General features: G+C 44.9%; 1 protein-coding gene across 5 annotated transcripts in view; it reads right to left on the bottom strand.

The window, feature by feature from the left end:
• The window catches only part of ADCK1 (aarF domain containing kinase 1), an 88,491-nt gene that overhangs the window by 6,707 nt on the left and 54,955 nt on the right, over positions 1 to 26,829 (bottom strand). For all 5 annotated transcript variants that reach the window (XM_067296879.1, XM_067296882.1, XM_067296883.1 and 2 more), the window contains 3 exons: positions 21,978 to 22,136; positions 18,219 to 18,377; positions 14,773 to 14,889 (listed from right to left, as the gene is read on the bottom strand). In XM_067296879.1, the coding sequence (XP_067152980.1) occupies positions 14,773 to 14,889; positions 18,219 to 18,377; positions 21,978 to 22,136 (435 nt within the window). The remainder of the gene's footprint in view (positions 1 to 14,772; positions 14,890 to 18,218; positions 18,378 to 21,977; positions 22,137 to 26,829) is intronic.

Below are 26,829 nucleotides of genomic sequence, written 5' to 3'. Positions count from 1 at the left end.
AGGCATGGGAAGAGCTGCTGGGGAGGGTGAGATGCCCTCGAGGGCAGACTCAGGTGTCTCCATCTGTAGATGATAGCAGGGAACAGCAGAGAAGGGGTGGGGGGAGACACAGCCTGTCCATCTGCTTACCAGAATGAACATGGGTCCCCCTCCCCTCCCTCCATCACCCTGTCCCCCATTTTCCCCCTTCCTTTCCTCAATCCCTTGCTAATCTGATCTATGATGTCTGTGAAGATGAAGTGGCACCGAAAGGCCATTTAAATCATCCTGTCATTGCTGTGTCCCTCCATGCTGCCGCCTCCTTATCACCCAGAGATTTTATTAAAGTTAAAAGCCTCCTAGGAGCAAGCAAGCATCCACAGAGCCAGGATCACTGAGAGCAGCAGGCCCCTCACCACACACTAACACAGCAGCCTCAGCCTGACACCCCATCACTGTCCCTCCCCACCATCACAGAGTGGCGCGGTGCTCCACAGCGGAGTGCTGAACAAGCAATTAAAAGACCATTGTGATAAATTATCCCAATCATCTCATCAGCTGCACAGTGTAAGCAGCAAAAAGACAATCCTCCCCATAAGCAGAGGTGGTGAAAGAGGTAAGAGGGATACTAAAGACAGCATGTCCTGCAGAAGAACAGACAAACAGGGAAGAGCTTGCTTTACCCACCTCTGAAATGTAGCCACTTCTGAAAGAAGCGAGACAGTTATTTAAGAAACCACAGAACACTGCTACACTATTATGTTAGGACAGGGCATGAAGAGCCCCATATTCAGCTGAACCTCCAAGAGGACATGAGAGCAGTTGGAAATAGGCCAGAAAACACCCACCCTTATGAAAGTGTCCCAAGTTGCTATCAATGAGGAGGCATTGGAACCCTTCCCGCTGCACAGCAACAGTGGCAGCTGTAAGACCACTTGGGACAGCTCTTCGTCCCTCTAGGTAGGACCCGGAGCCACTACTGACTCATGGGGAATGCTGCCCCCATGCCGAATCACTCATGTGGGCAGTGTAGCACAGCCATGCGGTCTCCTGTAGTGCAGTTCCCTAATGCCACACAGGCATTATAAGTACTGATTGAGGGGAAATATGATCCCTCCTGAATCACCAGCAGAGATCACTGGAGCAATGAAGTGACCTTTCCAGGTCTCCTAGATCAACCGGGTTAGCTGTGAAATTGAATAGAATCAAAGTACCAAGAGCTGTGAGGTCCTAGAAGAGCTAAGTAGCACTGGCTGACAGCCCAAGGATATGCCAGATAGTCTGTTTTGAGCCAGTCCCTCATTTACACAGCCTACCAGGGACCTGCAGACCAGGGGGAATGGACTTGGGTGTCATGACAGACCGTAGCATCAAGTATGGTACCTATGCTCACACTGAGCAAACTGCATTTCGCCCTGTACCTCCAGCTGTCTTGTCCTCCAGGAACCTGGAAGAGCACAGAATTACTGAGGATGAGGACTTGGGAAGAAACTGGGACACATCAGCAGAGCTTAGGGCAGGGAGATATCCAGCCGGCAATATACTGGCAGAACCACCTCAGACGCCAGTCTCAATCAGTAGGGGGCTATGGGCCAGAGTGGAGCTGATAAACACAACAATGAAAAAGGGGAGAGAGAGAGTTTCTCAGTGAGAAAGGCAGTTCTAGCTCAGGGTGTTTTGCCTGTGGCTGGTGGTCCACCTTCCCCTCCAAGTGCTGTGAGGAGCTACAATGAGGAGACTCTGGGGGAGCTGTGTTGGTTGGGGGTGTCTCACAACACAACAATGTCCCTCCCCGCCAGTGGCATGACATCCACAGAGCACTCCACCTGCCTGCTGGGACTGTGAGCACATCAGGGTCAGGCAGCAAGCGCTTGCAGAGATGTAAACGCATTCATCAGTATTCATCATGAGGGGGTGATAATACAAGAGGTGCTATCTGTGCCCAGCATGCAGAGAGACAGCCTAGCTAGTGCCCAGGCCGTGTGCAGGTTGTATGGCCATCCCTGCACATCTCTTGGCTCTCAAGGTAAGGCTCTCCCTGCTGGGAGCATGTATGATGGGATTCAGAGAGCATGAAAAACCTCTGCACATGTGCTCTGAGTGCAAGTGGGATGCTGGGTGCGAGCTCCTATTGTGCTTGCACTGGAAGAAGAGGTTAGTTTAAACATGTTGGCTCATACCCATTAAACACAAATCCAGACAAGGGTTAGCAGTTCTGCAAACCTCTTGGTCATGGCTAAAGCCGGGAAAGTTTATTGATTCTGGAGCACTGAGGTATGGACTGCTTCAAAGACAGCAGGCTATCCTTCTGTGCTGTGGTAATGGCACAGGCTGGGAAAGTCAAACAGTGGAGCAGGTTGCTCAGAGAGGTTGTGCAGTCTCCAACCTTGGAGGTTTTCAAGACCTGACCGGATAAAGCCCTGAGTGACCTGGTCTGACCTCGCAGCCGATCCTGCTTTGAGCAGGAGGTTGAACTGGAGACCTCTTGAGGTCCCTTCCAAACTCAATTATCCTACAATCCTATAAAAGTGCCTCTCACCGAGTTATCTATACCACCTCCATAACAGCACCTCATGGTATGGCTCTGAGCCCTCAGGCCTCCAGGTGTGGGGAGGGTGTCCCCTACTGAGTCACCAACAGCAGGCAGGTTACTAAACAGATCTGTGGCCACAGCCTTTTGCAGCCCACAGCACAACACAAAAGAGGCTTGGCATCTATCTTCCCACCTTGCCATGAAAGCAGACAGTGGTCACAGCCCTGTTCAGACCCACCAGCTGAGTCATGCCTGTCCCCTCTCCCTTCCCTGACATACCCACATTTACCTTCTTCCCCAGTGTGCAGCCTTGGGATGCCCCTGGTGATGCAGTTTTCCTGCAGGGTTGACAGGGGCAGTGATCTGAAAGGGCTGAACCTTTTTCTGCAGCGGAGGCCTACGGGGACCATGACATTTGCTGATCAGGAAGGATGCCTGCCAAATATAGTAGCCCACTTCCTGGCCTGCACATTTGGAAAAAAACATTTAAAAAATGTTTTGAGGAATATCTGCAGTAGTTATTTCACTAAAACTAGACTTTATGGCTTCTTCAAGAATGAGAAAAGCATTCTATATAATTTAGAAGGTGTGTTAGGGGGATTTATGAAATAAGCACATAAGCATTTTTTACTTTTGAATAAAAATAAATTTACTTAGTGTAAGAGATGGAGCTGTGCTGCACACTAGGTATTTATGCATATTTTTGTCTGTTGACATACCTCTAAAATAAGAGAAAAATTAAATGTTGAAGATTACTGTTGACTTCTAAACAAAAAGGAAGGTTTTATTCCTGGGGCTTAGATATAATATTGAATACAGACCTATTATTATAATTAAGACATAAAAGCAATTCATGTTTCTAGAGAAAAAGTTTAGGAAAAAACATGATACTGTTACATACATTAATTACAGTATAGCCCCATATTTTTTCAAAGATACATATACTGTATACAAGGCCTCTGGTACTGAGGTTTCATATTTGTCTGGTGCTGTGAATTTTGAAATAACATAACTTCATTTGCTGTACATATTTATTTAATGTACATTTGCTGAAGGACTAAAATTCAGACATTACGATATCAGTTTAAAACTTAGTACCAAAAGATTTTCGCTAATCATTCTGAAAGAAAAAAATTAACATAAAAACTCCATTCTATTTTTCTCAAAGTTTCCCAGTTTTCTATTTCTACATCCCCAAAAGGCCCCCCAGCAAAATGGAATGGGGGGGAGGGACAGAAAAAGGAAAACTAAAAATAAAAGGAAAACATTTTCCTTCCTAAAGTTTTCATCTTTTCCCTAGGCCCTCACATCATCATTACACTCAGCAGCGAGCAGGAACATGTACTGCAGCTGACAAAGCTTGCTCACTGGATGAGATATACAGCTATTCTAAACACCTGCAGCATCCACAAGCTCTGGAGCAGGTAATATGCCTGGCACAGTTCTGTGCTTGCTTACTGGCACCAAGATTATTCTTAGTATTGATAATGCACATGTCACTGTGTGTTTGTGCATGCACGCATAACTATAGGTCTGCCGTTTCATGCATGTATGTTTTTTTGAGTATGTCTCTACAAGAGCTTAGTGATAAATGACAAAGGTTCCCGGCAATTTGGCTGGAGTGAACTTCCCTTACTTCTGTTGGGCTCGTTTTCTACTGATACCCTCAAAGCAATTTCATGATAGATTCACAGAAAGGGGGCTGTAAAGGATCAGGCAGTCTTGGTGCTTGGAGTGTTTGCAGGCTCCCCTAGTCAGGGAAGACTAAGAGCAGCACATGATTTACTAAATGAATCACCAGCCAACAACAGAGTGTGGTTTTTTGAACATTCATGGGACTAAGATTCTTTAAAAACTTGCAGAAAATCAACTGCAGGAACCTGCCATCTACATCACCATATTTCCCACAGATGCTGACCCCTTTGTTACTTTTTCCAGCAGTGTCCCATCACTACTGACATTGATTCCATCCTTATTGAGAAGACCACCAGAAAAATAATCTGTATTATAGGGAATTCACTTCGGAAGAATGTAGTTAGGTGATCTGAGAAAACACATGAAAATCTGCTACTCAGAGGAAGAGAGGAATTCAGCATGAATTTAGGCTGTGTAAGACCTTGGGGTGAAGGCGCATAGCAAATTAGACAAAAGGTTGCAACGATTTACGGGAGCAAAGACCAAAGTAAACACACAGGCATTCTGTTATGACACAGAGAGGTCATCATTCCTTTCCCTGTTTAGCATCTAACACAACGAGGTCCTTACCATTACCAGGGTTTCCTGGTATTCTTCTGCTGCACATGATAAAAAATAATAATCACCCTTGGAATCCTGCATTCATTTCAAGACACCTCATGAACAGAGAGATGCAGACAACATGGAGTGAGTTCAGAGAAAGCAAATAAATAAGCAGGATGCAGGAGGAATTTACTTAGGAAAAAGATTAGAAGAGCTAAAATGCCAGAAGCTGGCTAAGGAATGGCAGAGGAGGGACAGTCTACCAATATTAAAAGATTTGAATACCAAGGAAACAGAGGGATAACTGAGTGTGCTACATGAAATACAACTAGGCAAAAGGGGGTGTAATTAAGAATGGGGTAATTTAGGCTTAATATATAGGAAAAAATCATATGTTAGTAAGCAAGAGAGCTGAGCTTATGTCAGGATTTTACCAGATTCTGGCTCTGGCCAGAGGTTTGTCCTTGTCTATTGCCAGAAAGTGTGTTATTGCCTAAAACAAGTTCAATTTGTCTGTCCATGCTGCATCAGAACATGAAGACTCTAGTCACCAAGTGAGCCTGTGGCCTCAGCAGTCAATGCAAATAGCAGCCTGTGGTTGCCACATTACCTGACATCACCATGTCACTGTGCCAGGCAAACTGCATGTTTTCAACACAATGTTTTCACTTTGTTTAGGAATTAAATGGGTCTCCGGGGAGAAAATGTAGCTGAGGAATCAGCAGACAGTAGATGAAGAGAAGGAGAATCAGCAGCCTTAGCAAAAACTTGCTAAAGGCTGTAACACAATGAGGTGACAGATATATTCACAACAACCAGACTTCATGTAACTCTTCATTGAAATAAACACATGAAATTTATTTTATGTACACAATACGGCAAGGACCCTAGGTGTCACAAACTATCCTACATGAGTTACATGCCAATATAGAAGAAAATAAGAATGCAGTACAGACATTAAGGATTGCTAGCGTACAGTATCACACAGTCTCTCCACAAACTGATCAAGTTCACTAGAAATGAGTAACAGACTGAAAGCACGACTTTGGAGCCTGTTCCAAAAATTCACACCTTACACGGTCAGAACCCTTTCCCTGAATTCCAGACTAATTTTACTGATGTCCAGTTTAAATCCATTAGTTCCTCTGCTAATATAATCCTTGAGTTTAACTAGTTCCTTCCCTCTCTGGTGTTTACTACTCCAGTTTGTTCATCAGTAAGATAATTATCAGTATAAATACAGCATAAATACTACCCTATTTCTACAGGATGCACCTTTATCTGCTCTGTCCTAGGAGCTGACAGCCTTTTACACAGTTGCACTGCATTGGAAACTCACACTTACCAGGCAATTGACTAATATTCCAAAGGTAATTCTAATATGTCACTTCCCCCTGACAAACTCCTAGCGTTTTTAAGAAATTGTTCTTATTACTTTTTAAGTGCATGGCTTTTCACCTGGTATTGCTCACTTTTATCCATTTCTGTCACTCCAGTCCTCAAGGCCACCAAGGGCTATTGCTACTTTGATCCTCCTCTACAATGACAGAACCTCCCAATTTGGTGTCATCAACAATATCCTTCACACAGTTCTGTTTGTTGAGGTCATTAATGAAATTATTAAATAAGATCAGTTTGAAGAGCAAACCTCATAAAACTCCACAATGGCAATTTCTCTCCACCATTGCCTCTATCACTTTCTAATCCACTTTACAATTTCTCTAATTCCCACCTTTTCCAGTTGACTGACTCATACTCAGTGTATCAGCTATTTTACTGACTAGACCTACTGCATTTCTGTCACCTAATTCAGAGAATCCCAAGCTGTACTACAACTGCCAGCAGTGATGTATTTCTTGTATATGCACATAGCCAGAAATAATTGCTGCTGTTGCTGTGGCCCAGCACAGCTGGGGCACAGCTGATGGTTTTGAAAGCCCAGACTACCAGTTATCCTCACATGATCCACTGTGAGCCACTTCTGGTAAACCCATATTACATTCCCAGGCATACAATCCCATAGCACCAAACCTGTGGGCATGTGCCAGCCCCTCTATGCAATCCACCTCTAACAAATCAGCACACCCAGTTGACAGAGCAACCCAACAGTAAAACACTGCAAAGCCTTTCGGAAATGAATACCCTTACAAATAGCATGCCAATATGCATAGTTAATCAGAAATCTCTCAGAAAGAAATGAGTGTGTGAGCCTATGAATAGTCTTGCAATAACAAGCTGGCACATCTACCATGTTCATGGCTAGCTGCAATGTAACAAACTGGCTTGGATTATCCAGGTAAAGTCATTGATTCCTTCCTGGCCCTGTGAACAAGCTGCAGTGGTCCTGGCTACACGCCTCAGCTGACATGGCCATGAAAGAGGTCCTGTGACATGGTCACTGTAGGGCTGATCTCACCGCCTGCTATTGGCAAGTCCCAGATGAAACTGTCTGATAGGGCAGCATCCTTTCCTGCCCCATCTCCACTTGTGACTGTCTCTTTAGATCAGGAGCAGATACTAGTCACTGGCCTTAATTTGGCTGTAATATTTGCCAATTATTTTAAGAGATGGCGACACTAACTTCTATTGATCTCATTAAAAGTAAAGGTCGTTGTGCAGCTCATTTCTCAGGGCTCAATATTACCTCCTCAGGCCAAAAGAATAACATCGATTTTGGAACCTTAATCGAAGGTTAATTGGATTGAAGAGTGTGTTGGGTCTGTGTTTTCTTCTTTTGTTGTTGTTATTGTGGCGATTGTCTAAGGGTTTAATCCTGCTAGTGTAATCCTGCCCAATTAAACTGGTGTCAAATCAGCAAAGGGTGTGGAATGAGCAAAACCACAATTTGGAGCCTGCTCTGTATCTCTGCTCTGAAATGGCCCTTCTCCATAGCAGATTAGGATGGTCACACACAAGAGATCCAATTTTGCATTTTGCCCTCTATGATCCAGTTGTGAGGATCAAAATGCAGTGCTCTGTAATGCAGCACTATCACTGTGCACTGATCTAGCATCACACCAAGGTGATGTCTGGACACATAAGATGTCATTAAGATGCAAGGGTAGTTCTTAGGACTTCTGGAGTATACTCCTAGCATGCCCCACACCCACTGTTGGGGCCTGAGGAAATTATTTTCCTACTCAACACCCCATCTTCCATGTCATTTAAGTGGGGAGAAATATTCTGACTCATCTACCCAGGGAAATGAGAGACTGACATCAGAAGTTTCTACAAATTCTCAAAAGGAAGTAGCTAGAGAAGACCAGTTATTATTTATTTTCTTAGTCTTTTTCTAACTCTGTTAGAGCTGAAATGAACATGGGGATCATTTTCCCTTGGTTTTAAATGCAGTCATATTTCCTTGGATTTAATGTAAAGCATCATGCTGGGACTCTTGAGCAATTGATTGACACTGATGCCTGAGATTGACTTTCAATAAGAAAGGAGTTCATGTCTAATTTAACTCTTTATTTGGTGTCCTTGCATAGCTTAGAGGCTGGAAATGCTAGACATCATCATCCTTATTTACCAGTGCTTTGTGAATTTTCATTAAGCTTCAGGTAAGAGGAAATATAGAAGAATCTGTAAAGAAACTGCTCTCCTGACCAAATCAGGAGGTGCAAAGAGCAAGAATAGCCATTTTCTCTAGGAACAGTGTTCTTTTCCATACTCCATTTCAGCTAATGCTTCAGTTTTATAAGCACAAATGATTGAGATATGAGAGGTTTCAACACCTGCAATGACAGAGAAGGGAACCCACTCTGGGAAATCCCACTTAAGTTTTAGTAGCTCCTAGGCCTTGTGCTGACTCTCAGAATCCCACACTGAAAACATATCTCAAGTCACAAAGTTGTAACCGTCAGAAGGTGGCTGGGCTCTTTATCAAGATAAGAGGAAGGCAAAGAGATATTGCTCTGCTGTGGGTCTCATTTAGTAACAAAAGGAAGCAAAAACCTCAGAGTAGGACAGGATGATGGATGGCCTTAGTAGCACACAGTAACTCATCTTGGGCACCTTAGCAGATTGCTTTCACTTCTCACTTGGACAAAATACTTTCCTGACCTCTGAACCATCCACAGCCCATGACCCAGGCTCTCAGTGAGCTGAAGCCCACAGCACCATTTCCATTCCCTGACTCAAACTCAGGCCAGGATGATCAAAGTGGAGACTGTCCACTTGGCTGTCTGAAGTGGCCTGGTTAGTTGGAGGCACCACAGCACATGCCACGAGCACAATGGTAAGCCCCACAGCTCCCACAGCCTGCTGATCCAGCAGCCTCTGTGGGGACAGGCAGAGCATCCACCAAGAGGGACAGGGAGGATCCATGCAGCATATCAGAGATAATGTTAAGAATTGTATATGGACAAGGTCTCTCTAAATGTAACAGTTAAAATCAGAATGGGGGCAGCAGGGGCATTTGTGCCATTTGGGACCTTCTTTAGAAGTCCATGTGCTAAGTAGCCTTGCCCTTCTTTTCTCTCTCTTGTACCCAGGGTGCTATAAACATCTTGAGAGCCTCTCAGCCTTTATTTCTCCTCCCTTCCCTGCTCCCCCCTCCTCCAAATATATCTTCCCAACAAAGGCTACAAATGCTCCTGTGTCTTGAGACAGGAACAGCCTAGTTTCCAGGCAGCCCCTTTCTTAACCCTTCCATGGTCTTGTCTTCCCTCGAAATTGACTGCCAGCTCCTTTCTTTATAGCTCCCTTCTCCAGGCTTCCCTCCCATTGTCAGTATCCCAGCTGCATTCTTGTCCTCAGCTACACTGGCACATGAATAAGTAACTGTTCCACAGGCAGATATTTCAGTGTTTGCACTTGTCTTTGGAAATCAAAGCCTTCTCTGATTAAATGCCATTACAGTCCAGCGCTCGGACGGATCCAGAGAGATTAATGTGCTTTTGGGCAGCTTTAATGATAATCCCGCTACAGATGATATTAAGTAAATGTCAGTAACCTGGTTTGAAGGGAGCTTTCACCTCAGGGATCCTTTCCATTTAGAGGAGAGAGGCTCAGCTTGCTTTTCAAGGCTGCGTTGTCACACAAGAGAAATCCTGCTTAGTAAAGACTCCTCTTCCTCCGCCCAGTAAAACAAAATGGAGCAAGATGATAGAGGGATTGATAGATAGATACATTGAGGTGATTTATAGGGAGTTAATGCAGCTCTTGAAAGCCAGAACTGCTGTATATTATAAATCATGTCATAGTTTTGAAACCTCGGTTGCCACCCCCTCCTCAGGCTCCTTTTGCTGTCTGTTGCCTTTTGCTCACTTTGCCATCATGCCATGCAGTTCCTTACCCCGGGCATCAACAGCAGCAGCCAACAATGGACTTTGGTCATATTTGTCCCCATCTGCTGCACCTCACCAGAAGAGTAGTCTAGGATGTGCACTGCTCCTACCTCATCTTGCTGTGGCCATAACAGACCTTGTTCCCCATCACATGCTTCTGTAAGGCTCGGTACCTGCTGCTTTGCACTGCTATATTATTAGCAATCAGTAAAAGTTAATCATTAATTGCAGGTGGCAAGGCAGGTAAGGGAGAGAAAAGGAAGAAAGGACAGCTCAGTTCAGGCACTGAGACAATTCGCAGAAATGTCTAGTCCTACCACTGAGCTGCAGTAATATCCTATACCTGCCAGGTTGCCAGAAGCCTGTGAGGTTTACACTTTGGAGTAGTAAAGCTTTGTTGACAACTTCTTTTTAAATTACATCTTAGCCATCATTTGGGGACTGGCTCAGAATCATCACAACAAGCGATTTCACTGCTGCATGGAATCCGTTGTGCCAAGACATAGCATAACAGTCTTCCCAAAGGGGTGGATGAAAAAAAATTGAGCTGAATTTTCATCCTAAACCTCTCGTCCCATGAGCAAAAGCTTCTGCAAGCTACAAAAACTGCAATTAGCTGCTTCTCTGCTTTATTTTGTCGCATACTAGCACCAAAATACCCCATTAAAAGATTGCAGTCATTGAGTTTTCCACCCTGACTGTCTGGAGAGAGCCCTGGAAGACTGTAAAGACTATTTCCCTGGGCTTTTCCAGACAACTTTACTGTTTCTAGTAGTTTGACAATATTCAGAGAAGCAATCAAAATAGAGCGCTGCACTGTGCTGGCTATCTAGACCTCTAAATAGAGATGGACTCCAAGAACTTTGAGCAAGCCCAGCTCAAAACCTGAATGTAAATATTACTCATGAATCCTCCTGCTAATGCATGAAATCAAACCTTTCTAACTGATTTTTTCAAGAGCTAAGGAATGTTCAGTTTGGTATCTCAATGCTGTGTGTTGGCTTCGACCTCTGCCTTTATACCAGGAGAAAGGGACTTACATAAGACACACTCATTGAAAGAAAGGAAAAGAAAGACTTTCTGGATTTTGACCAGTTGTTTTGATCAGGTGAATGGAGCTGGCTAGGTGTTCTGCTGTGGACCAGGTTTTTTTGAGTCTCTCTTGATAGTAAAGTCCATGAGCATACTGCAGTGCTCTGAGCATACTATGGTACTCTTTGCAGACCAGACGCAGCATTGAGGCACTTAGCCGGGTAAATACAAGGAAAGATCATCAGCACAAAACAGACACAGAAAAGGAAATGTGTCTACCTCTGGACTGCTGACAATGACCTCTCTGATGCCCTGGCAGGAAGTAGGGGGAAAATTAGTGACCCAAATGTTCCAAATTTTTCCTAATGGAGAAGTGAAGAAAGAGAGACTGCACCATCTGCAGGTGAGGTGGTGTTCATTTAAGAAATCCTTTGAATGAAAATAGACTAGACATGTTGCAGGAAAGATGGAGTATCATTTACTACTGTCCATTGATCTTGGCTTGTCCTTCACAATAATAATGGAAAGACAGCCTCAAAAAGGCAACAAGAAAGGCTTCTATAAAAGGCAACAAGAAAGACTTCTTTAAGTACATAAGCAGCAAAAGGAAGTCTAAGGAAAATGTGGGTCCACTGCTAAATGGGACAGGGGCCCTGGTGACAAGGGACACAGAAAAGGCAGAGGTACTTACTGTCTTCTTTGCCTCAGTCTTTACTCGTAAGACTGGCCCTCAAGAATCCCAAGCCCTGAGACCAAAGGGGGAGTTTGGAGCAATGAAGACTTACCCTTGGTGGAGGAGGATCAAGTTAGGGAATACTTAAGCAAACTGGACACACACAAGTTCACAGGATGTGATGGGATGCACCTGTGAGTGCTGAGGGAGCTGGCTGATGTCATTGCAAAGCCACACTCAATTATCTTTGAAAAGTCATGGCAACTGGGAAAGGTTCCTGAGGACCGGAAGAGAGCAAATGTCACTCCTATCTTCAAGAAGGGCAAGAAGGATGATCTGGGAAACTACAGGCCAGTCAGCCTCACCTTGATCCCTGGGAAGGTGATGGAGCAACCAATCCTAGATTCTACTTCCAGACACATCAAGAACAGGAAGGTGATTGGGAGTAGTCAGCATGGATTTACAAAGAGGAAATCATGCTTACCAACCTGATAGTCCTCTGTGATGAGGTGACCAGCTTGGTGGATGACGGAAGAGCAGTGTATGCTGTTTACCTTGACTTTAGTAAGGCTTTTGACACTGCCTCCCATAACATCCTCATAGATAAGCTGATGAAGTGCAGGCTAGATAAGTGGACAGTGTGGTAGATTGAAAATTGGCTGACCTCCTCGGCTCAGAGGGGTGTGATCCGTGGCAAGACATCCAGCTGGAGGCCAGTCACTAGTGGTGTCCCCCAGGGGTCAATACTGGGGCCAATATTGATAACTTCTTCATTAATGACCTGGATGATGGGGCCGAATGCACCCTCAGCAAGTTTGCAGATGATACAAAACTGGGAGGAGTGATTGACACACCAGATGGTTGTTCTGCTGCTCAGAGGGACCTCAGCAGGCTGGAGAAATGGGCAGACAGGAATCTCAAGAGGCTCAACAAAGGGAAGTGCAGTCTTGCACCTGGGGAGGAATAACCCCATGCATCAGTACAGGCTGGGGGCTGACTGGCTACAGAGCAGCTTTGCAGAGAAGGAGCTGGGGGTCCTGATATACAGTAAGTTGAACATGGGACAACAATGAGTCCTTGTGGCAAAGAAGGCCAGTGGTATCCTGGCCTGCATTAGGAAGAGCATTGCCAGCAGGTTGAGGGAGGTGATCCTCAGCACTGGTGAGGCCACAGCTGGAGTGCTGTGTCCAGTTCAGGGCTCTCCAGTACAAGAAAGACCCAGATTTACTAGAGTCCAGTGAAGGGCCACAAAAAATGATTAAGGGACTGGTGCATCTGTCATACAAGCAGAGCTGGGACTGTTTAGGCTGGAGAAGGAAAGCTCAGGTGGGACCTTATCAATATTTATAAATATCTGATGGGAAGGTGTAAAGATGACAGATCCAGACTCTTTTCAGTGGTGTTCAGTGACAGGACAAGAGGCAATGGGCACAAACTGAAACACAGGAAATTCCACCTGAACATGAGAAAACCCTTCTTTACCATGAGGGTAGTTGAACATGGAACGGGTTGCCCAGAAAGTCTGTAAAGTCTCCATCCTTGGAGATATTCAAAACCTGACTGGACACGGTCCTGGGGAGCCTGCTTTAGCTGATCCTGCTTGAGCAGGGGGGGGTTGGACCAGATGATCTTCAGGGGTCCCTTCCAAACCCAACTATTCTGTGATTCTGTAAAAATCTACTTTATTTTAATCCTACAGGTCCCTTTCCTATATTTCAGTGGAGAAACACATGAAAAGATGCCTGGCTTCCTGCCTGTATAAGCTACCAGAAAATGTCTCATTGGCTTCTGTTGGGTGCAAAAGCAGAAGAAGAGTTGATCTATGCAGAGAAAGAGCAGATTGCTCAGTCCTCCACCTGTAATTTGGCTGAGCAGTTTAGTCAGAGAAGGAGCTTCATGCTGTCTTATGGAGGCAGCTGAGAAGACAGACAATGTTCTCTCCTTGTGTGGCATACCGAACTCACATTTCCTCTTCCCATGAGGGCTTTGTCGTGCCTTTAACTGATGCTATATGAACTTTGTCATGGATAGAAAGGGCACTCCCTTTCTATCCATGAGAGGAGGGAGAGCAGGGAGAGAGGACACGTCCAGACTTCAGAGTAAAGCAGATGGATGGATTAAGTAAAATTGATTTTATGTCATAGCTCTTTGATAGCCAGTCAACCAAGTGTAGCTTTGAGGCTCATCAATAGGGCACAGGGGGAAAGGCAAGCAGCACTGACTCAATCAGCACTCACTGACCGGGGGGGGGTGGCTTGACACATTGTTTAATGGCTCAAAACCCTTTCCCCAGGCATCTTCTCACCCCTTCTGGAAGGTAATACCTTCCTTTCCTTAAGAATCTCTCAGCCACAGAGAATCTAAAGTGCTCCCCCAACTTTGTGCCACACAGAAATTATTTCATTCATCCCTCTGCAGGATGGAATCTGGCAGCTGTGCAATGAAGGACAGCAAAACTACATGGTAATATAGGACCAGGAAGCAAAGAAGAAAACTGTATCCAGTTGTATTCAAAAGAAAGAGGGAGATTTTGGAAAGCAGAAGAGAACAACTCAGGTTAGAATATATGCAACACACCATGGCTGAGATTCCAGCACTACTAAACTCTGATCATACAAGGCCTCTGATTTGTATCTCCTTCATAAGGTGATAGCTCTTGAGATACAAAAGCTAAATCCCATGCATTCCGCCAGGAGAAAATTAATGCCGAAGAAAGAGAGGGGAAGGAGATGGACAAGAGAATCAGAAGCTAAAACTGTTCCTTTAGGACACTAGGAACTGCCATCTTGGAGCAAACCATGGCTGTACGTAATATAAGGGCAGTCCAGCTCTGCAATTTTACAGGAGAGCCTTCCCAAAAAGAGGTTATGTACTTAAGCACGAGAAGTGAGAGCTCTCAGATTGACTGCTCTGTTCATATCTGCATGTGCTCCCCTTTCTGCCCCTTCCTGCCCTGTCAGCCTCAGTGTCCAAATGAGATTTGCGCTACCCACCATACATGCCCAGTTCAGAGATGGCTGAGAAACTACCTCATTGACATTGATGCCATTCCTCTTCATGTAGGCCCTGTCGTTCACCTGTCCCCCTTCCATAAATTCCATGAGGAGTACACGTCTTGTCGAGAGCTCCCAGTAGATCCTGGGGACCTGAAACAGGAAAACAAGGTTTAGGTCAAAAAATACAGGTAGGGAAACGAAGGAGAATACATCACACACAATCCAGGAAAAGAGTAAAAAGGAGCATTCTGAAAGAGGTGGAAGTGAGGACTTGTTTTTTTCTTGAGGAAAACCCACCTATTGGTGCTGAAGCCTGCAGGCCTCTCCCCTAAAAGACCAGCAGTGTGTGCAGAGACAACACACCAATGTAACAGCAGCAAGAACTGTGCTCATGCAATATCTCAGGCCCCACTTTACAAGATTTTGACCACTTCTCACTCCCACTGAGGTCTGAGAGCTTTCTTAGGTGCTCTGCAGCTCCTGTAGCTGGGCTGTTTAACTAGTACCCATTGGAAGTTTCTGAATCATCCACTCAGCTCCTTTAGACAGGAACAACATCTGTTTGCTACGCACAGGGCCCACTTACACAGCTCTAAAAATGATACGCCATCGTCATAAATTGTATCTCAGCAGTGCTCCTTGGAACACAAACGTATTTGAGCTGACAAACCCTGCGTACTTAGGCCATCTGCAATTGAACTGGGAGAAAAATCAAGTGTCACAAATAAGGGGCTTGTCATAGAAAACCTGGGAGACCCTTAAGTATCTTATTGCCAATGTGACACAGTAACAAGTGTAAAATGTCAAAGCACTTTTCATTCAATCTGCAGTAAATCAAGCTGAGCGAGGTATAGAGGCCCAGTGTCACAGAGGGAGGCAGGGATGCAGCATAAGAGAGGCCTTAATCCAGGCTGGCTCCCTCTTTTTCAGCCTGTCTCCAGCCAAATTCTTTCCATGCTGAAGTTCCTACCGTCAAAGGAGTCATTTTGCTAAAGTTCCTTGTTGATGTTCCTCACATCATGGTGCTGACAGATCTCCCAAGCTGTTCAGATTTACCTTCACTCACGGGTGAAGCTGCACACTTACACGTTACCAGGAATCTAAGGGAGCTCCAGGAATATCCATTAATGTGGCCTGGCACAGCATATACACATTTTGGATCCTGTGAAGAGAGAGCCAGCTGTGCAGCCCACTCTCCTCACTCGATTTGGCCATGGACTCAAGATTAACATTTTGCAAGGGTCCAGCACATTGGGGCAGGTCAGGAAGAGGGTAAGGGATGTTTTCCATCTAGTGCAACCAAAGCCAGGGGAACCAGCCAGGCCACTGTAGGTCTCACAACTCCACAACAAGCTGCATTTGTTTTATACTCTGCTTGTAACTACTGACAGTGTCTCAGTCCCTCATAGCTCCACAAACCGTCTGCCATCCCTGCTGTTCCTGACCTAGAGAGACCATTTTCCCAGTGCATCTCACTTCTACCTTATCACACGTATGCCACTTTAGATCAAAGACTCCTTTGCTGATCAGTTCCTATGGCCCTCAGTCCTGCCATTCAACACTCCAACACACTTTGCACGTTAACCTGTGAAGACTTTGATGCCAAGGATCCGCTAAGAGCAAGGGGGATTCAGTTACCTGCATCTTTCCCAGCTAATCTGGATTTCCATTCTTTGCAAAGTTAGATAGGTGAGAAATCAAACCAACTCCAAAACTCACCGTTCCCCAGCCCTTTTAGCTCCTGTGGATTACCTCCTAGACTTGCTGATCCCTGCTGCTGTACATCATTTCAACTGACGCTCATTCCTGTCTCAAGATTTACAAGGGCAAGTCAGCGGGCTTATAAAGCACTGTACACGCTCTTGGAGATGCTTTTCTCACCCACGAGCGAATTCTTTGGTGATTTTTTTTAATTACTCACAGATGTTTGGCTGCAATGCAAGTGCATGGAAACAATTTATCTCTGGCTTTAAAAGCTCAACTGGGTTCACAGCACAAAATCCACTTCACAGCTTTCTTGCGTGTTTAGGAAAATTAATGATACAAGAGCCCAATTCTTCCATTGCCTTTGGGTGATGAACACGACTCTGAATTGGCAGGTCAGACGGGAGAATCCATTATTTAGCCATCTCAAGCCATTTGTTATTGTTACACATATTGATATCATGATAGCTCCTTAACCCAGCAAGGAGGTGATTGGCCGTCTCCATGGGGATTTACTTCACAGTATCCTAGTTACAGCTGCAGTGGATACAGCTCTCTAAGGTGCATCACTTTTGATAAGCGTCCACTCAACAGAATCATTGACCTTTGGCCTTCTGTTGCCCTGCTGGCCTTTAGTCATCTGTGTTTATGGAAAGGCCACTGGTGCCACTGGGCTTCAAAAGGACTGCCCCAAATCTGGAGCTAGGTGACAAGAAATTATGACCCTAGCATGGAGGATCCAAGGAAAAAAGGGATGCATCAGCCTGCAAAGTCTAACAAAAACTCACCTGATTTCAAACATATATCAATCACTTTCATCTTGGAATTTTTGCATAAACAGGAGGTGAAAATGTCATTTTGATGTGTGAATGCAGGAGGGTACATAGGAGGGTGTATTTTTTGCTGCCTTTCTGTATGTGCAAACGCAGTTATGTCAGTGACTGTGCCAACAGCACTGTGTGTGTTTGATCATACTTGTGTTTTTCCAGAATGCACACAGTGGAGGTTTGTGCCTGTTGTGAGTATGTCAGCAAAGGACATGCACGTGTGAGTTTGAAGCTGTGCATACATACTGCAGAGAAGGCAATGTGTACACATGTGGTTGTACTTGAGACATTTGTCTGTGAATTCTGGCAGTGTGTGACAGGGGAAGTGGGCAAGTCTATCAGTTGGGGAAGATCACAATATGGGTGCAACTGAGTTTGTGTATGAGGGTAACATGAATGCATTAGCCACGGATGTATATGCAAGACATATACTTACTTCCAGAGTGAGAATGTGCTTTTTTTTGCAGGAGGGAAGATTTTTAGGAATATACTTCCTCCTGAAATATGCACAGTGTGCTGAATCCTACTTCACATAATCAGCTCCAGTCCAGCTTTTCTGTTTTATGCCCATTTCTTGCCCTCAGTTGAGATAAAGCCCAGGAAAAGGTACTATCGCATGGCTCAGCAAAGAATGGCAAATTCACAGGACTCTGGACAAGGTCAGAAACAGTGTCTGGGGAAATGAGTAGCAGGCTTAAGAAACTGCTGGCCTCAAGTCACCACTCCTTATCCAATACATGGTGCCTACAGGAGGGAGCAGACAATGAGGGAGGCATGCCTCAGAGCAGTTTCTGGCCCATCAGCAGAGCAGTCTAGGATGAATAGCACAAATGGACTGAACCTCACTCTCCCTTTGTTTGGTTCTTTCAGGTGATGAATGAGATGCATCAGGAGCATAAAGTGAGACTATTAATGCACATACATACACAGGAACACATGTTCCCTCACCTTTAGGAAGTCAAAGTCCTTGAGCATATGAGCTACCTTCTCAGCATTTCTGCCCTCATTGAGGAAATCCAGCTCCAGAGGCAGATTCTTCTTAGCTTCTTCCACCAGCCACATGAACTCAAAATCTGGAAAGATCTGCTTCACAACCAAGAGGAGAACCTGACATCAAGGAAACAGATGGTTAGCCACATCCTAGCTCCAAAGCCACACAGCTATACACAGTGCTGTGCTGGCAGCTCTACAAGGCAGACACTGTTTAGGACCAGTAAGACCATTCCATGTAACTTGAAGACAAAAAAAAACCCAACCTGTATCCCAAGAGCTTGTAGGATTCCTGTAGCATCATGACAAAACACATGGTACTATGCCTTGGTCTTGCAATACAATTTTTGGCTTGCCTCTCCACATAGGCACATCCAGGAGGTAACTGGTGAAACAAACACCAAAAGGCAGTGCTGGCAGCCCAGCTGCCCAGTGCCTCGAAGTGATAGAAAAAGCCCTTGAGAAAAGAGGATGCCGAGGGGATGGCCCAAGAGCAACTCTCTTCTGTGTCTCTAACTCCTGTAATTCAATAAGTCACTGTTCAGTTTCATTTGAATAGCCTTCAAATAACATGAAAGAGGAAGATCTAAAATAAGGCTTGTCACCATTACATTACTTTTTCCACTGCTGAGCAAGAATTTTGCTAGCACAGGAAAACCCGCTGAGCAGTTCAGAGAAGACAGTAAGGTTCAGCTACAGGTAGAAGGCTCTGGACCCTTGAAAGACACTTCTGGTGGGGGCGGAGAGTCAGCTGCCCTTCAGTGTGACTCACAGTCATCCTCAGCTGCCCTGAGTGGTGATTTCTAAATACAGAAACGTAACACTGTGATGCTTTCACCTGGCACCCTCTTCTCCTTAAAGGGATTAGGCATTCAACCCAACAGGGTCTTGAGAAGCCCAGCTGAAAAGTTCAGAGAAATGTTTCTTTACAGCAGCATTTAATAAAGGGGTAGGTGATGGGCAGTCCTTCCTGGAGAAAATCAAGATTATGTGACTGGATGACATAATCAAAGCTGCACAGCAGCCAAGCATGCCTTCTGTTCAAATGAAGGGCCAGATTCTCAACTGGTGTCACAAATATGCACTGGCTGAAAATTTGGATCACATCTTATGGAAAATAATTTATTTTTTTTTAACTACTTGAGTCATAAAACAAGAATAAAACATAAAAATCCAGTCCACTTTGTGGTGTTTGTCTTACTTGTTCTGTATTTCCATTTGAAAATGAAAACAGTCTTGTCTGTGTGTGTTCCTAGACAGCTTCTCTTTCTAGATCGCCACCTTTGAGATGGGGATTCCTGCACAGCAGGGGGAACATTTAAAACACGCACAGAGAAAGCTGTTATCGTTGAAATGTATGACAAAAAATAAATTCATGAACCATCACTGCCTCCTGTTCATCTATGTGAAAACATTTATTCTCCACCCCATCTCTACTTCTCTTATCTAAATGTCAGTTCCAAACCCAATGTTCCTTTAAAAGTGTAATCACCAGGTTCCAGACACTATTGAATGATTTTTCTCCTATTATATCTAGAGTCATAAATCCTTTCAAATTTATGTCACCCAAATGAAATGTAACCAATGATTTTCATGAACAAGGATGTAAACTTCATAGGGCTGTAGGATTATTTCATTGGTGCTTGATGTGAGAAAATTCATACTTTTTTTCGCTTTCTTTAAATGTTCTTTTGAATCAATTTGCCAACTTCAATATCAGCAGAGACATGCTTAATGACTATTTGGCCTGCCCCTTTTCTGAAATCTGTCTAAAACATTGTCCTGAAATAGGTATTGATATAAGAAGAGCCGAGAGGGATCTCTCTCTAGATTTATTGGGTGCTGTCCTAATTTTTAAGGAGTCAGCACTGATGCTATGAAACCTCAAATAAAATGAGGAATTTTCCATCTAGCTTTTCCCATTCAGATTCCTTCCCACTAGTCTGTAAAGAAGACCACTTCAATCAATAATTAAATTAACCTCCTACCTAGTTGGAACGTCTGTCTGGTTCTTAAAGGACCAGAACCTTAGTGGACATAATCTGGCTTTAAATGCAGCCTACACAAAATAGCACCACACAAGGATACAATGATGCATGTAAACCAACACTCCACAAGAGACCCTTTAAAAACAAGAGAGCATGTTTCAGTTTCTGCTCTCTTGTCCTGAGCAAGACTGAAGGACGCCAAAAGCCTGCTGAGAACTGCTGTGCATGTGATGATGTGTGTGACGACACAAAAGCAAACTCATCACACAGACCACCACAATCAGTCCTGGAAAGGACCTGAATCAAATCCAAACCTACAGCTGCACCCAGAGCCAGTTCAGTTATCTATTCACAAATCAGAAGTGAAACAGAAATGTTACTGGGATATCTTTGCTGAACCTCAGAATGTATTTGACTATTGATTCAAAATAACTGTTCAGCTAAAAACTGATGTGCTCTAGGTGGGAACCCTTCAGTACTGGGATTGTTTGTACCTGATGAGGTCTACAGTGCAGTGTCATGTCATGACCTCCCCCACCACACCAGCACAAACCCCTGGGATGCTGTCCTGCTTTGCAGACTAGCCAAGATTGCTCAGAGCAAGTAGTTTTAGTTGCCTAAAGGAGCCCTATCTATGTGCTCCTCTGAGAGGGGGCTAGCAGGATCTTTGGTATCTTTACCTCCTGTGATGGAGAGCTGTGTTTCATTGCATCAGCAGTACCCTCTAAATGCTTATCAGACCTCCTGAGCTTAATCTTCCCCTCTTTAATCCCATGGACATTCTTGTCTGCCAACAGATGTGCATATTACTGTACATTGGTGCTATACATAAGGATATAGGCTTATTAAGAGGGCTAAAAGCTTTACCATTTACAAATCTAATACTTCTCCTCTCCTCCACCTCATCCCAATACCTATTTCCTGTTACCTGCCTCTGCCAATGAAGGGCAGTGCTAGAGCTTTTCTCCAGTTCCTCCCTCCCATGTGCTAGATTTCAGAAGTCTGGGAGAAGCTACAGCATTGCACTGGGAACCTGAGTGGTACCCACCATCCAGGATAGGAACAGGAGACAGGCACTGAAACTTTTTCCCAGCTGAATCACTCATTTGTTTGTCTGTCCCTGTCATGTGACCCTCTCCATATTTCGGCGTTCTTTTTTCCAGCATAAATCAGCTCAGCATTAAGGAACTGATCAAGAACCAGAACGGAATCACAGCAACTTCAGCCGCTGCTGAGTCCATATGGGAACTAAACTGAAAAACATGTTGATCGTGGAGAACAACTTTTGCTCGGTCACACAGCCCTGACTGCAAGGGGAGCTGAGACCAGTTAAATCCAACAGTTAATGGGCATACAGCCAATGGAGAGACTTCAGGACTTAATCCCTAATTTTTAAGTCTCATGTGGACTTACTCATGTCTCTCATATTTACTTGTCTCTCCTGTCCTCCTCTACTCTCACCCTCTTGCTTTCCTGTCTCTCCACCCCTGCAGCTCTCCAATCTGGTCTCTCCAATCACACATCACTCCCTCACCGCAAACCTCACCAATTTTCTTTATTATTCTTGTAAGCCAGCGTTTATCTCTGTGAAGGTTTCAAGGCTACAGGATCCAGGTCACTGTGCCCAGATGTCAGTGTTATTATGCCTGCTTACACCATGAGTGAATGTGGTCCCTGACATCTTTGCATGGCAATTGCTCTGTAAGACAAAGTCATCAGGTAGTTTTACCTCCATCAGCAAAATATCCTTGGAGCTCTGAGCTTGGACCTTTGGGTGCTGGACTTTCACTGCCACTGTCCTTCCATCCTGCAGCACTGCCTTGTGGACCTGGGCTAGTGATGCTGCTCCCAAAGGAGTGTCCTCAAAACTTGCAAAGAGCTCTTTGATCTGTCAGGAGAAGAAAAAGAGGTGTCAGCTTGGGGTCCCAGAGACTGTCCTAAGGAAACGCCTGCTCACATGCCAGGGACAACACATGCCAAAGCTGGGCAGGCTCAGCCCTTCCATCCTTCCTCTGTCCCCCTCCCTGAGCCTTGTCACTGCTTGGCCTCCCAGTGAAGCCTGCCACACAGGGAAGTGCCCTTGGAGATACTGTGCTTACAGAAATCTGTGTCAGAGCCCCAAACAGCACATTTCATCTGAGACATGAAGAGGCCAGGTAGCATGTGAGTGGCCCCTCCGGGCTGCCCTGCAGCCTGGTGGAGCAGTTATGGTCAGTACCCCTGACTGTTTACTGGGTGCAGAGGCCGACAGCTGACTCTTTCCATGCAATTCTATTGCGCATTTTTAATGCCACCCACCATCACCTCCTGAACACCTGACAGTGCATATTCCCCTGCAGTACAGCATCAGTCAGCTCACACGGTGAAAGCCAACACATGACTAGGAGTGGTGGTGAGGACTGGATTGGCTTGGGGGTATCTAGAATTGCAGTTTGCACTTCTAGAAACCTGTCCTGAACACATTTCATGTGATGGGCTTTCTCACTCCTTGAATGAAGGTAACCAGTGCACTCAGCTCAGAAAAAGCACCAGTTGGATACAGCAAAGCAGTTTGTGAGCAGGTGAGGGAAGTATTAGCATCCCTGGGTGCAAAACTCAGGACTAGACTATAGGGAAAGCTGCAGATCAGGAAGCAAAATCATCAGGGGGATGCTCAGGGAACAAAACCTAGATAGGCTTGGGAGAGGTGATGGGACATGGGCAAAGGCCTATCTGCCCTGCATGAAACAGCACCCCGCTGAAGACCCTCCATGCCGCACCAGGCAGTTTGGGTCTTGGGAACACTATAACCACAGTAGTGTGATACCACCCCAGCTGATTAGCCAGGCCTCCCAGCACAGCTAATTAGCTCAGAGGCAGTGCCAACACGGCAATGTTGCTTTGGACATGGAGCTAGTGCACATAACACTACCCGAGGGATTTCTGTTCTGCTCTCCAGAACATGGTGCAGACAAGCTCTGAGGTACCCAGAAGAGGCAGCAAGGGGAACCTGTCCCAACCTTCTCCCTCAGCAGTATCAATTTCGGGGGAGCAGCTGAGAAGCCTGTAATTTATGCAGCAACAAAAAAGAAAGTCAGTCAGTGCATTTTTATAACCTGCTTTTTAAAAGGTAATTAAAGATGGGAGCTGCAGCGAGCTAGTAATTAAATATGAATAAAGCCCTTCTAAGCTGAGCCTTCATGAAAAGTATTAAACAAATATTCTTTTTGCTGACAGGGAGGAAAAATACTACATAAGGAGCAGCCCGTTCCCTCCTGCAGCTGCCAAGGAATGAGCCCCCTCCTACTCCACCCTACCCCTTGCCTCCCAGTCCCTTCCACAGAAAACTATTACTAGCAACAAACTGGAGCATTCGCAGCAATTAGATTCCAACAGAGACTCAGCTGCCTCCAGTAATTCACTAAGAAGGTGCCTTTTATTTATTTATTTAATTCCATTTGGTCCTGGCGGCAAAATCAATTAAGTAAAACAACTGCATTTAAAAATGACTAGTTATGTGTTTTTTAATTACAGCAGGTCCATGATTCAAACCTATTGACATTCCTGTCTCAAGAGAAAAAAATCAAGGATTTTCTTTCTCCCCGTTTTCTCTTTCTTTCCTTTTTTCTCAGTTCACTTGATTTGGAGATTCTGTTTTCAGATTAGTATAAAGAAAGAAACATTTATAGGATGACAGATGGTTCAGAGGACATGTGTTCAAGACACAGGGACTTTTACCTTCAGGTGATGTTTGTCTGTCAGATGAAGAGAGAACCTGTTAAGGGGAAGAGCCTTAAGGTGGCCAGGAGCATGCTGGGCTAAAAGATTCCATAAGGAAAGAGAATATGCAAACAGAGAACTTGCCACATGAGGTCAAACTGGGGTTCTCTTCATCTCCTCCACTACCCTACATCCTCATATTACAGGTCAGGTCTGCAGAGACTAGCATACCAGCCAAAATTACTAGACTACCTGTTGTAAGGGTGGTAACCTCCTCCAGTGATTAAAGCACGGGATTGGGGGTTCAGTAGCCTGAATTCTGTGTAAGGTACATTTATGGTAAGACAGCACATAAATGGGATAAAATTCCACCTGCTCTGTGATTTCAAAAGCTTTTAATTGCCTACCCTGTCAATCCAATTATTTTCACCAGCACTGAATGCATGCAGGAAAAAAAAAAAAAAAGGTTGCACATATTACTTCTGGCAGGAATAATATATACAATACTCTTTTGTGGCTAAGCTTGCTCAGGAAACATCATTTGAGAAAAGCTGTCTCTTGAAAGTCTCTTAGGCAGAAGGATTTCATTTTAAAATTTGTTAATCAGGACAAAAAAGCCAGGATAGCTGTCATGTCAATTGGAGCCAGTCCAGTGGTCCTGCTGGAATTCAAGGGGGAATTTGTGCACACCCACAGGCTCCAGGCTAGGGCAGTAAGGGCAAGGACTGCAATAGGGCCAGAGCATTGATGGCCGCTCTAGGAGCAGAAGGATAGAGTGTGCATATGGGGGAGGGAGCATATCACAGGCGGGACATTACGTGAGCAGGTGTGAGGCTGAGATAAAGCAGCAGCACGATTACCACTGGGCTCCAGGACCCCCACTTAGCAAATTGTCCTCATTCATTATGAAATTGTGCTTTTGCAGCAAGCTGGAAGCAGCTATTGCTCCTGCCAGTGCGAGGGCTGGTCAGGCCATGTGTCCCAGAGAGGCAAAAGCGAGTAAGAAACTGTCTGACATGGAAGCAGCCTGCCCTGTGGCAAGGGGGTGAGCCAGGCCCCCCACACTGCCTGCCGGAGAGCAGCAGTCCAAGCCCTCCTTCCCAAGGGGAGGCTGCTGCACCCATTTCAAACAGGCAAAGAGTTCTTGGAGGAATCCTTCAGAGACAGCAGGCTGAGCCTCCTATGGCTCACATGCACCCAGCAAATAAGCACCCTTAAGAAAAACTGCATCCATCACTTCCAGGATGGATAATTAGCAAGCAAAGGTCGGGGACAGTCTCAGAGCCCACCTGATGTAGTACTTAAGGGACTCCCAGACTTCTTTCAGGCCACAGCTGGTCTCAGAGGGCCTTATCAAAGTGGCTGTTACCATCTGTAATCCTGGCAGGAGATGAAACAAGCCCAGTTTCCAGGCAGGTTTAATAAAGGCTTAAAAGAGAGAAAATGAACTTTAGGGCTGCTCTTTCAAATGAACTGGGCAGCCACTGCAGGTTTACAGCTGCACAGGTGAGCAGTGTCCCCGCACATGGTGGTTTCCCTCATTAGCCTTCTGTATATCCAGATCCCCATCGGGCATCGTGCTCAACTAGCAAATGCATGTGTCATTGTATTTCAGTGGCTGGAAAAACAGCCCTGGTTGTTTAATTCTAAAGAATGAGGCTCTTTTAATTTAAAATATGCAAAATCTTTTCATGATTGTTGGTATTAGTATTGGCACCTCAGGGAGCGGATATAAAAGCTCTTCTAGGACCTACTTAGACATTTATTAGTATGTATTTGTGCTGAGGTTGCACCTAGAGACCCTCATTAAGCCTGGAGTGCCATTGTACGAGGTGCACAGCCACCACGGGCCCCATACAAACTCATGTATCCCTGGTGTCCTTGGTTTTCACCTAGAGGCCTCCTCACATGCTGAAGTGCCTTCCCAAAGCACACACTGCTCTGCTCGAGTTTTGCGGAGCACACTAGCTCTTAGAGATGTTGCAGTGCCAAGCATCAGAATGCCTCAGTATTTTTGAGGATCCTGTCCTTAAACATGTAGGAAATTATTGGATGTCAATTGGATTTAAGCTCCTAAATCAAAGTCCTTTCTGAAAACGTTGCCTTATGTGACCTGCCTAGCATGTTCTGAGGAGTCTTTAGCAGAGCTGGGATTTAACCTAGATATCCTGAATAGGCTGGAGCCTGGTGTCTTCATGTCCAAACCACACATGTTAAATGTGCACATCTTGCTAGTTAATTTCCTTTGGAATATATTGCCTCTTAATCCCAGCCTGTTTATACCCATGTGCTGTAGCAAATGATCAAATTCCAGCATGGCTCTCCAGATCCTTTACATGGTGCAGCCAGAATGAGGCCACTACGGGGACAAAACAAGAATACTTTGCATTTATGGGTCCTATCTAGAAGGTTTCCAACAGTACCCAGGAAGGCCTTGAAAATTCTGTTTTTCCACACCCACTTATAGAGAACCTTTCCCCATCTCTGCCAAGCTGAACCAGTCCAGTACAGATGGGTCACTGAGGACACTTTCAAATGCTCAACATTTCCCAGGGGAAGAGAGTCCTTCACCAAAGCATTTCAAGACTGCCTTCAAATGTTTTCAAGGACTTCAAAGGACTCTTCAGCCTGGAAAGAGAGACAATGAGGAGGGAATGTCACAGAGATCTATAAAATCACTTCTGCCACAGAGAATGTGATTGGGAATGCGCATTCACTCCATAGAAGAATTCAGGAGCAGCAAATTGTCTATTAGCACACAAAATTAGCAGGTAGTAGGATTAAAACAAGCAAAATGAAATATTTTTTTCCACACACTAATTAAGCTGTGGAACTCATTGCCACAGGATGTTGTGAATGCCAGAAGTGTGGGTGGATTCAAA

The sequence above is a fragment of the Apteryx mantelli genome, chromosome 4 (assembly GCF_036417845.1).
Source record: "Apteryx mantelli isolate bAptMan1 chromosome 4, bAptMan1.hap1, whole genome shotgun sequence".
NCBI classification, from domain to species: Eukaryota; Metazoa; Chordata; class Aves; order Apterygiformes; family Apterygidae; genus Apteryx; species Apteryx mantelli.
Note: the sequence above shows the minus strand (reverse complement) of the source record. Positions and strands in the feature narration are given on the sequence as shown.